The sequence below is a fragment of the Strongylocentrotus purpuratus genome, unplaced genomic scaffold (genome assembly GCF_000002235.5).
Source record: "Strongylocentrotus purpuratus isolate Spur 01 unplaced genomic scaffold, Spur_5.0 spur5_scaffold_11, whole genome shotgun sequence".
Classification (NCBI taxonomy): Eukaryota; Metazoa; Echinodermata; class Echinoidea; order Camarodonta; family Strongylocentrotidae; genus Strongylocentrotus; species Strongylocentrotus purpuratus.
In genome coordinates this window covers 2,661,438-2,674,076 of record NW_022145596.1, presented here as the reverse complement: position 1 = coordinate 2,674,076, position 12,639 = coordinate 2,661,438, and the positions used below count along the sequence as shown (strand labels likewise).

Here is a 12,639-nt window from a genome sequence, read left to right as displayed (position 1 = left end):
TTCTTCCATAACTCGTACATTAGATGAAACACTACCATATTTGGCCATTATAAAGCGGAGTTTGCTCTCAAGAATTCATGCTATCATTCTCCAGGCCCGGAGAGACCATCTCACAGCAACACAGCTATTTGATCACCGTTTGGTTGCCATGGTGACTAATGTCAACATTTCATGTGGGGCAATGAGCCAGGGGAATGATGGATTAGGGATTGAAGAGAGGGAAGAGGAATTGATAGAAAATTATTGTTTTTTGAAGCTCCAATTGCGCATTAAACAATCTTGTATTTGTTTTTCAATCTGTTTTCTGCCCTACTTTCTGCTTCAATTGTTTTTCTAACAAGTAAATTCTGCATTAATATTTATGCTGACTAGAAGGCTTAAAGGCACTAAAATTCTGGTTGGTAGTAGTCTTAATCATTATTTACAATCTAAATCAGCAACAAATTCTTTGTTTAGATTTCCATAACTAATATAATTGCCATTTCTTCAAGAATTGGATCTCAGTTAGATCATGTAGTATGTGCCAGGCTATAAGCCATCAGTTCACACTGAAAAGCAAGCATTTCTAAAGAGAAATGTTTTAAAGTGGGTTTTAATGTTATCAAGGATATCAGAATTCCCTACATGTGTATCGTCTTGTAGTTTGTTCCAAAGTTCTCTTTCCTCATCCAGTGTGGAATCGAATTGAACCATAGAATCTTGTTTACATGTGGAAATACAATGTAATATCTGTCTAATCTGAATACTAATCCACTTAACATCCCATTCTCTTACAATATATGTTTGTCTTCTCTTTTCAGAACCTTGATGAGGTGATCAAAGAAATCACAGAGACTATCAGGAAAACCATTTCTGAGAGGCAGGCCCTCTCAGCTCTACCCCACGCACCTGTCAATAAAGTAGAATTGTCTGCCACCACTACGTAAGTCATGTGACCAACTATCATACTTATCATATAGTCCAAACATATCTCATACATAAAAGGTATCACTAGGCATTGTGACGTGCGCCTGTAATCCAGCTAACAGTGGAAGTTACAAACTGATTCAGCCGAGGACGCAGGTTCGAAACTGAATCACGTCTTTCGGATGATGACGTTTAAAGGTCGGTCCCCAGACGTAAATAATCATATCTGATTGATACATGTCTGTAAAAACCCAATACACACACACACACACACACACACATTTCAGTGTAATTTTTCCTTTGTACCTATGGGTTTTTTTTTATAGTGAAGCTAGCTAGGTACTAGTTTAGATAATTGTACATTCAACTAGTGATCAGAGAATTGTTAAATGGCCTTGAGGCTTGATGTAATTTTTAGTATTTCAGGCATGAAAATATGTCAAGGCATGCATTTGCTAAATTTAAAAAAAGTATTCATGGCATATTATTATGGATGGCATTTGTTATGCAAGTCTGTTTTTTTTAATAGATTTATAATTATAAGATTGAATTGAGCTTCCCTCTCTTCTGTGTAAAAGAAACAAAATAGTGTTATTTTTCATGAATTACATTAAACATTTGAAATTCACTTTTTTTCTATCATGTCACAATACAGGGAAGGTATCGAGACGTTTGTCCTATTCTTCAACAGCTCAGAATTAAGGAATAATTTTGAAGCAGAAGTGGAAGAGGCCAAAAAGAAATTAGGTAAGTGTATTATCAAAATGGTTTAGATTTTAAATCTGCCAGCAATATGTTCATGTCTAGTTAAAATGTACAATTTTTTCTTCAGAGCAATTAATATTTATGCTTCTAGGTTTACAGACTTGATTCATCAAAGTTAATAGCAGTATACCAATAACATATGAAAGAAAAAATGAACAGAGACAACTAGCAAGAATTGTGAAGGCATTAATGCAATCATTTTATAGTTGCTTTCAGTACCGATGTATTTCCTGGAAACAGTCTTACGTCCGGCCTTGTGATGAATTATATAGTGTTATCCTACTGGTTGCCAAGACAATGACACAACTTGTTCATTGTTATGATCGATAGAGAATGAAAGCTAGTAGAGGGGAAACCCCCTTAAAGCTCTTAGGGGAAACCCCCTTATATATCTAGGACACCTCTCTGCAGACGGTTAATGGACTAGTCTAAGTTTAATGATGTATCATCATGAGCATATGGAAGATATGACATTTTGATTAGAGATGTTACCTTGAGCTTTTAAAGAGACATTCTAACTCTCTTGTTAAGTGCTCTCTACAGCAGTGGTTTCAAAAGTGTTTTTTTTTTTACCTTCTTTACCTCCCATAACCCCATCTGGCATTCCTTGTCTGACCCCTTTCCCCTAAATGTTATATTTGGTCAGTTCCGTTACCCCCTGTGATGAAACTGTACCTGGAATTCATCCATTCATTACCCTCTCAAGATTGCCAAATGATCCCTTTCGGAGATCATCACTCCCTGGTGAAAAAACCACTCATCTAGGAAGAAAGAAATGTTTCTTGGAATCATTTTCCTCAGTTCAACATGTATTTTGTTTCATTTTCTCAATTTTGAGATTCTTGTTTTGTCTATTTTTTCTCATACTTTGCGATGGAGATTTCCATTATTTTCCTATGCTTAAAATACTTTTTCCCTCTATCATTTTCCAATGTTTCAAATGCTCCTTTCTATCAGTTTTTTTTTAATTATGAGACATTTATTCTACCGTTTCCCTACCAGCTGCTAGTTCAAGGGACCGGTTCCCACCTCTCTTCCTCTACCCGATTCCTATCATGAAGACCAGGAGTGGTATGCAGTTCTCCTGTGCAGCACCAAGTCTCGGCACCATGAGTAACTCCCTCAAAGACGTCTGGGTGTGTAACAGCGATGGTTACGTGGGTCAGGTCTGTCTGCTGAGTTTGACTCCTGAACCTTCCATGGCGTCGTGTATCTCGGTGTGCTCAGCTCGTATCCTCTGTATTGCATCAGTACCTGCATCACATGAGATCACGCCTAAAAGGTTAGTTTGAGACATTCTCTCTCCTTCTATCTCTGTCTCTCTCTCTTGTTCTCTCTTTCTCCCTTGTTCCCCCCCCCCCCCCTCTCTCTCTCTCCCTCTCTCCTTTTTATTTCCTTTTCAGTCCATACAATCATTTGCTTATTTTGTTAGTTTTCCTGTCCCTTCTTTTCCTTCTTGATTTCATGTCTTTATTTTCTCTTCACCCCCTCTCCCTCAATTTTCTCCATTATTTCCAACCTTTCCTGTCGTAATTTCATTTCCTGGTAATCTTTTGTATTGTGTTTTGTTATGTATTATTATTATTTTCATAATGTGATTAAAGAAGAGTGTTACATGTACATAGAGAAGACTGTTCATGCTCTAACTCGTTTCACACATAATTTCTGTGCAGAATACATTAGGTTGTATACAAAATGTTTGCTCTTGCTGGGGTAGCAGACAGAAATATCAGATTTCAAATACTATTTAAGGCAGAATTATCATGATATTTGAAAACATTCTCAGCATCTTAGAGTTTGTATGTGTAGATTGGCTTTCTTTCCCTCTCCATTTCTACAGAACTCTCATCCTCCTCCACACCCTTCTATTATATCTTACAGTTTTCCTTTATCTTCTACCTCCACTAATTTCCCCTCTATAGTCTCTGCACATGTGCTGTTGCCGTGCTTGTCGAGCCTGACTCTAATTATCCTTCAGTCCCTGCGTGTTTTTGTTTAAACCTGAGAGGCTCTTTTGAATACCTCAAATGTTTTTATGAATCCCTGCCGGAAAGAAATCCCTTGCTATCTATTACGGCGGCCGGCCGGCGTTGGAATGAAAATCCCTGTACAAACACGGGCCTTGGAGATGCGCATCATTCCTCTAGCTAGCATGCTCCCAATTTGCCAGACCAATTTCCGGTGTGCTATGTTAGACTGGCTTCTGAAAATCCAAATAGTGAGGTCTTATGCAATGTGGAAGGGAATATGATCGACATCACTGTGATATCCTCTCTCTGAATACCTTGTTTTATTATTATAAAGGCTCAATCAGATATGATATAGTGAACCACTGCAACAAAACAAAACAAAAATGTTTTTTTAAAACGTGTATTAAATTAATGGCAACTGCACACAGCAAAGGTCATGCATATGTTCACTGAACTCTGTATTATATGATGTGAAGAAGTATGAAGTGTGTAATACGTTAGGTCATCATTAAAAACTGTCTTGGTTTTGCTACCTCATATCTAAGAGGTAAAGTAAAGCTTGTAAAGTGCAAATCCTCCTGTTCTTTTGTAATGAACTCGTCCTTTTCCTTCTTTTACCCTACAAATCTTACCCTACCTTTCCAAAGTGAATCTTGTTGATCTTCTGACTATGATAGCCAATATAGATAATGGAAATTTGATTTGATGCACTATTAATGAACAATTTTCATGGATGATTTCAAGATGGGAGAAAAGTGGTGCAGTGGTGTAAAATGGTTGGGGATGATTGAGGGAAGGATTTGTTGGTGTAAATGGAATCTTATCTTCATGTTAAATGCTTGGCCCATCATCTGAATTTGGGGAATTTTTTTCAAAATGTGAACTGGACAGAAGTTGTTTTGTACGTCTAGAATACAAGATGGTGTGTAGCGGTCCATGTAATTTGCTGGATGAATTCAGCTCACACTACATGGTTTCTGGCTTTGGGCCAAGTTAGCATCACATATTTATGTCAATTTAAATCGCAAAATGCCAAACATCAAAGCATGTATAGTACTAATGATACTCAGTTGATTGAGCATGAAATTTGGTTTTGCTTTCTCCTTTGTACTTAATACTTCAATATTTCATCTGATATTAGTCAATTTGTCATTTACTTATGGTTTTGATATTGCTCAAGTAGTATGCTCAAAAGAATGTTAGATGTAGCATATCGTGCTGAGGACAAGAAAGGTCTGAAAATGTTACTTTTTATGAAAACAACAAGTTTTAAAAAAAAGTTTTTTGTCTAATAGATATGAAAAAAGACCATTTCAGAAAGAAATTATTACAAAATGCACAAAAGGTCATATAGTACGAAATTAAAAATATTCAATACAGAAAACATTTTTATTAGTTGATTTATATTTACAATTACTAAACATTTATCTTTGAATCTAGGTGTGATAAAATGAGTTCAAGTTCAAAGTTGTTTTTTTAAGCTATCATTTCTCACAAATTATAAAAAGAAAAGAAATAAGAACTGTTGCTGACCAATATTGATGTAAGACTAACATCACAAGTAGTTAATCTGGATGATATTTTGATATTAAAAGGATGATTTTCCTGTATTAATGCATATTGAAACATGATACTGGAGAGAATATTGATTCAGCCAGCTATGACGAAAGTGCTTTAGTTAGCGAAGCACTGTAATAAAGACATGACGTCACAACAAGACCATGTATGTAATCAACCCGTGGGATGAAAGATCGTCACATATCAGGTATCAAAGGCTCAGACCTAAAATAATCGGTATGTATACTGCAAATAGCATGATTCGGGCCAATGGGTATCTGATGATGACCGTAATAAAAATTGATTAATGAGATAAATAAGTATACAGTTAATAACAACAATTTTCAGAAAAAATCTGAGAAAATGTATACTGCAAGTGATAGATAGGGATCTGTGCCATTCTGCAGGTAGAAAAGGTAATATAAAATATAAAGGTGACATTAAGATGATGGACGTGGTATGATAATGAGGAAATTTACCACACAATAAAACAGGATGACAGAGCTTTGTTAGCATTCAAACATAATATTTATGATTTAATTTTTTTTGTTCAAGTTTATTCATCTTTAAGATATCTTGGCATTTTTTCTGTCAAACGGAGATTATAGTTTTATGGTAAAAACCAATTGCCCTGTATTACCTTACATAGGTTTATTGTCATGATGCTTATATAGAAGAAGAGCAGCTCCAAGAGATATATATTGTGAAATATAAACCAATATTTAGGAAAAGCCTTTAATTAAGACCTTTGTGAGGGTTAGAGGGGTGAATCCAGCATTAGAAGAAAGAGGGATCCAAAATACTTTTCAATGTTGATTTTTATGAAGAATATGATTTTAGAATCTCCCCAGCCTGCGTGTTGTCTGATAGAGAGGACCTTGACTTTGTTCAAGTTTATTAAAATTCATAGCTATCAACGAGCCTTTTCCATTTCTTTTTGGTCAATATGGGGGACATGTCCCCTGTGCCCCTCCCCTTGTGAAACTGTGTATATGAGACAGATATAGATAAGAACACAAACACCGAGTCATGGAATACAGGTAGTGGAGCTACTCGTTTGCTTTGATATGCTTCAGGCCAATCCAGCGTGCAAGCTCCAACCAGTGTTGGCTTACATGATGGACTCTATGCTTGTTTGTTTGGCCATCTTAGAAGCGGCTTCCCCCAAACACCCGTTCCATCATCATTAGCGATGGTGCTCTAGCTCTCAAAGATAGTGACAAACGGGTTGCTGGCATCGTAGAAAAACATGCCAAAGCCCTTCGCTATGAACAACCAGAAATCACCAAATATGTTAAATGATGTAAACATTTATAGTTTCAGAATATTTAGAGAATGGAATTAATAACATTTCTTTAAGTATAATTTTTTTAAATGATTATATTACTTGATAGTGTGAAAAATGAATCAGTAAATGATCTTCTTTTTATCATTGAGAAATTCTTTATTTCATACTTCATCAACAATAAATATCATCTGCTGAGACCCATAATGGCATTAAGTTGTATCCTTTTTATACTTGCAATTAATTCTGACTTGTAGCAAGCATTACGATGATGACCAAACACTGTATCCTGCATGTCCATTTGTAACGCAGCATCACGTAGTACCAATGGAACATGCTTTGCGACATGATTGTACTGTGTTTAGACAGTCCCGCTATGTTGTTTAGACAGTGTTACCATGGTGTTTGAGCGGAACAAGGCAGTCTTGTGGATGATGGATGGTGTATGTGTTTGGTAAATACGAGTCTATTACTGGAGGAGGAGGAGTAGAGGAGGAGGATGTGAGATTCTCCTCTTCTTGCTCTTCTTGAACACAATAGCCTTTGATTGAAAGCAGGCCAGATTCATAGAGTAGGAAAAAAAGAGCGATGAAAAAAAGAGTGAATGAGAGATGGTTGTATGGTTCTTTAAAGGGAGTCTGTCATGCTCATTAATTTGCAATGTACATGTATATATGAACATTTTCCTCTAAGCATCCTTATTCGTGCCTTATAAGCACTTTTTCAGGCATATGTCCATTTTTGAGTCGAGAGTGCAATCACTTTTTTTCAATGTATTCATCACATATATTCTTGAGAAAATTGATCTGCATTTTTTGTAGAAAGAAATCATAATTTTCCACCTCAGTCAGTGATATCGTTGGGTTTTTTTTAGCCAGAAGGGCACTAACTCTTTGTTGATAATAATAATAATAATAATAATAGCCTAATAGTCCACTCCACATTTTATTAATTGATGCCCTTCTGGCTCCAAACAGATGATACTTCAATTTTTCAACAGATTCATGTTTGATCAACAATTTAAAGCTTTCATAGAAAATGTCCCCTGATGTACAGGTACATGTATGGGCTTTGGGAGAAACTAAGCAGTAATGTAGCTTTTAGCATTAGGTGATTTTGATACATGAGGTTATTTTTCTTTACTTTCCACCGGATCTAAAGCAAGAAGCGTGTGTAGAACAGTAGTATGGAGCTATTTCTATGCTGATCGATTTCCTCGATACCTACGCTCTGATTAGTAAGAGTCTGGATATTGAGTGACCTCGGAGGGTTAGGCCGCCGTTTTAAGTTTGCGCTATGAGTAATGTTTGAGCATTGCGTGATTAACATTAAACATTTTAATCTTAGCAAGTCTGTATGCAGGCTCCCAGTCATACCTTGAGTACAGGCACGTAGTCATACCTTGTATGGATGAAGAGATATGTTAAGAAGAAATAGAACCAAGGGCTGGGATATAATATCACCTTGGTTTTTTAATGATATAAAAGAAGAAATCAATTCTATGAATATAGTGGAACCATCATTAAGATGAAAAGCAGTCTAAGTGATGGTGTTTTTGAAATGCAAAACAATCATTTGATTTTCATATTAGTATTAAATTATTTGTATGAATGATATATAAATTGTTATGGTATTAGAGTGAGGTATAAACACTGTTAGATACAACTTTCTTCCCATGTGGGTTCTACATGAAGAATACACAGGATTGGTGAAATATCATATCTTCAAGATTACTTATCATAATTTAGCAGACAGTGAAGAAAATATTTTCTTCTGCCCAAGGTTTCCTGATGTCAAAATTAAAGTCATTTTCCTGAAAGTGTTTTCAGATCAGGTGTAGGAATATTTTATTAACTAATAGAGGAAATTGCTTTAAATTAGTCTAGAAGGTTTTTCCAATCTCTTGATGTTTTCCTCTTGCTAGTAGGTAAACATGTACATATCTCATGTATCTCTATGTATTAACTATTTTATCTGCTACAGACGTCCACATTGTTTGGAGTATTATGTTACATATAATACTGATATTATATTATTGTGTTCTGTCAAACCAGAAACTTTCATGACAAAGTGTTTTTATTTTTTGCAAGGAAACTGAATTGTACAAATTCGATGTTGTGTCAAGTGGGATTCAATCAGTTTGTGGCATGAAAACTGCACGATTGTTTAACAACCTGGTTTTACACTAGTCCATATGATATTATTACATAACATCTCCAAGTGCGGCTTCCAATGAGCATTATAATTATTGTCCAGGCTTTGGCTTTGGCAATCATTATTAGTGAGGAGTGTATTTCAAGAAATCAAAATCGTACCAGTTACCCATTTTCTATACCTGGGCCAAGAGTGGTCAATGTAGGTTGTTGTTTTTTTGTCAAAGAATATAGGTGATACATGAGGGTTTAACTGCACAACCTTCATACCCCTGTGCACTCCAAGCTCCGTACATACTGGTTAGTTGCAGGATCCAAGGACTTTTGATCTCTGTAATAGTTTTGATGTGATTTCATCTCAGTTCATCTCAGTTCATTTCATTATTAATCATCATTAAGCAAAGAGTTTTCTTTTTATCTTTTTACAGACGATCCCTGCGCCTCACATCCCGCTCCAAGAGCGCTGAAGGGCGTAGCCTCGTCAAGCCATCCTCCCCATCTCACGCCATCGGTCCAGCTCAGTTCAACCTAATCCAGAACTCTCCCGTCAACCGACAAGCCAGTGAGATCATGGCGTTCGACTCGGAGGATAGTGAGGATGAAGCAGAGGTCAGGTCACCGGTCATAGGTCAAGGGTCACCCAACCTTAGATCGTTGATGGTCGATGAGAAGCCAATGGAGGATGAGGGTAGTTCAGGTAGGTTGTGCATGATGACTCCTTTTGTAATTCAGAGCAAGTCAAAGGTATATGAACAAGTTTTGTCCCAGACATTGCCAAATGAAATGACATAGTGATCATAATTAACATTAAAAGTTTAATTTCTCATGACATTTGGTCTGATCCAATCTTACTTGCATACTTAGGTGTTGCAATTGCATTGAATGTATATTTTATGACACTGATGACAAATTAATTACATTTGATAAGGAGTATTTCCATTTGCATAGAAATTATGGATATGTTGATTCCAGATATGTACTAAGTAGATTATATTTTTTATTCATACTTTTATTCCTGTGTTTAGATGAAGGGGAGCCTGCTGGCAGGCCTAGTCCCATTGCAGAGGAGAAAGATGATCTGGAAGGGAACCAACCTACCATGTGGCTTGGAACAGAAGACGGATGGTAAGTAGATGGGGTGGAGAGAGGAGAGATGAAGAGTAGGGGAGAGAAGGAAAAGAGACAGGAAGACAGAGAGAGAGAGAGAGAGAGAGAGAGAGAGAGAGAGGGAAGAGAGAGAGAGAGAGGAAGAGAGAGAAGGAAGAGGGGGGGGGGGGAGGGGGTAAAGTGCTAGGGAGCCATGGAACTAGGAACAGAAAAAATTGTATTAAAAAGTAGAAATGATCTAAGGAAGGAAGAGAGGAGTAAGGAGAGGGAGAGGATGAAGGAAACCAACCTATTATGTGGCTTGAAATAGAAGATCGATGAAAAGTAGAGAGAGAGGATACACAGAGATATTGGGATGAATAGAAAAGAGAGATGGAATAAAGATAGATGATACAGAATAAAAACTTTAAATCTTTTGACTCTCTAAAGAGAGGAAGAGGATGGAAAGAAAGGAGAAGGGGAAGGGAGGGGTGGTGGTGAAGAGACGAGGGATAGAGGGTTGGATTAAAAGGTCCTTGAAGATACCTCAAGTAATACAAACTTGCCAACATTGGCACTTTACATAACAACTTGCTATTAATGGGAAGCTATAGATTCCCACTTGACAAGATATTTTTATAGCAACTTTCACTGAGAACTTAATAATATGTTTTGTGTTTCCTCCACAGTATCTATGTATACCAATGCACCGACAACATTCGGACCAAGAAGAGTCGGGCAAAGATCCGCCATCTTGCAGCAGTACAGTGTATCCTGTATCTGGAGAATAAAGTGTTTGTTTCTCTGGCTAATGGGGATCTGACAGTCTACAGGAGAGATGCAGGTAGGACTTTCTCAGTCATCCACCAACTGTACATGATGAATGCTTTGTTTTTTATCTACCAGAAGGATAGAACACTAGATTTTTTTGCTTTGTAAGAAAAGAATGTAGAGATAAAGAATAAGAAGTTTTAACAAGATACTGCAAACAATTTGGAGGATATGTGTACTAGATATGTTGTGTCAATGTAGTCAAAGAAGGTCCGTTTGTACTTCAGGAAATGTACATCCATTTGGAGTGCCTCCGCCAATGGACTTCTGCCAGGCTAACATCAATATTACTTTGTTTTAACATCATCAGTGTTTTTTCAAGGAAGATGTGCACATTTATTAAGGTATAGCCTTACAATGATGTGTAAATCATAAGATTCTAGACATCTAAAGTTTAATCATCCCTCAAATGAAACCTTGAGTATGCATTTATACCTATGCATTGCTGCATAGTTATTACAAAATGCAATTGAAACCTGTGGTTTTGGAAATGAAAATACAATCAGAAGCTGTTGTTGATGCGGCAGTGACTCTCTCTACTTTCTGTTTATTATCCCTGCCATAAAATAATCTTCATTTGAGTTATTATACCATTTGAATATAGAAAGCAGCAAAACGAAACAACATTTGCAATGTTACTAGAGGATCTCAATTAATATTGCATCATTATTATCTCTGTGTACAGGTCATTCATGGGATACTGATAATCCCATCACCGTGTCCCTCGGTAGTAGTACCACCCCTATCAGTAAAATGGTATCGGTCTGTGGTAAGCTGTGGTGTGGCTGTCAGAATAACATCCTTATTGTGGATCCTGTAACTCTCAGTGTAGAGGTAAGACACCTTTCTGTCTGTTTTTCTCGCTTTGTATGTCTGTCTGTCTGTCTCTCTCTCTCTCTGTCTCTCTGTCTCTCTGTCTCTCTCTTTATCTTCCCTCTATCTTTCATTCCTCGATATCTCCTCCCCTCTCTCTCTTTCCCTCTCCTATCTCTCTTTCTCTCACTCCTCTATCTCTATCTCCCCTCTCTTCCCCCTTCTCTCAGCCTTTTAAGACAAGAAAAACATTTGTACAAAAAAAAACACTAACAAATACTGGTTGCTTTTATTCAGCACACTATATTCAGGACACACTAGAAATGTTGTTACTGAAATTGATGGCTCAAGATTAATACATTGGTGTTATGTTAAAAACTGTAATGACTGCACACCCACTAACAATAGTGTAGGAGTATGAGCTGTAAGGTTTTATTCCTTGAATGCGCTGAGAGCTTAAGGTAGCCGGAGCTAAAGCCAAGGAAATAATGTCCTAAGACTTTTGGAAGGGCATAGAGACATTATATCATAATGTGATATGTGCTTTACCACAACAGAATATTATAATAATATTTCCAAACTACTTTTGTAATATTTAACTATTAAATTAAGAGTATTTGTGAAATATGGCAGCTTTATATCGATCTTGATTTGGTTGGATTTTCTCCACAGCACAAGTTCCCAGTGTGCAATGATATCCAGAGGGCGGTATACTGTATGGTCTCCTGTGGATGGGGTGTGTGGGTATCACTGCAGAGTAGTGCAATCGTTAGGCTCTTCCATGCTACCACACATCAGAGCATGTGCCAAGTGGATGTCACTCAGACAGTTCATAAAATGCTAGCAAGTAAGTGTTCATTACAGGAAGTTGAGTTGCATCAATCATTGGTTTTTGATTTGATTTGATTTGATTTGATCATTATTTCATCATACATTTTCATGAACATAATATGGTTTGATACAATATTTTAAGTGTATATAATTTTATACAGATAATAAACGAAATTAAACAAATATATTGAATGCAGAAGGGTGTGAATTCTTTGTAACAGGTTACAATGTAATGCCCTTCTGCCTGTCCATCATGTTAAAAAAGAAAATTACATAGGGAGATGATTATTTGTTTTATGTTAAAAGTTCAAAGTCCACGAGCAACTGTAGCATTGAAAATTTGTAGAATATTATTTACCTTTTCACATTGCATAGCAAAGGCCATTAATGATTTCTGTGCAGAATCATTTTTCTGCTTCATATAAGTTCTTTCCAAGGTAGA

At 36.6% G+C, this 12,639-nt stretch overlaps 1 protein-coding gene across 1 annotated transcript in view; it reads left to right on the top strand.

Annotated features, from left to right (window-relative positions):
• The window catches only part of LOC590980 (rho guanine nucleotide exchange factor 17), an 86,170-nt gene that overhangs the window by 71,382 nt on the left and 2,149 nt on the right, over positions 1-12,639 (top strand). Inside the window, exons 8-15 of the mRNA XM_030981232.1 lie at positions 801-922; positions 1,562-1,653; positions 2,674-2,953; positions 9,065-9,333; positions 9,662-9,761; positions 10,394-10,566; positions 11,239-11,387; positions 12,039-12,213. Coding sequence (XP_030837092.1) covers positions 801-922; positions 1,562-1,653; positions 2,674-2,953; positions 9,065-9,333; positions 9,662-9,761; positions 10,394-10,566; positions 11,239-11,387; positions 12,039-12,213 — 1,360 coding nt within the window. The remainder of the gene's footprint in view (positions 1-800; positions 923-1,561; positions 1,654-2,673; positions 2,954-9,064; positions 9,334-9,661; positions 9,762-10,393; positions 10,567-11,238; positions 11,388-12,038; positions 12,214-12,639) is intronic.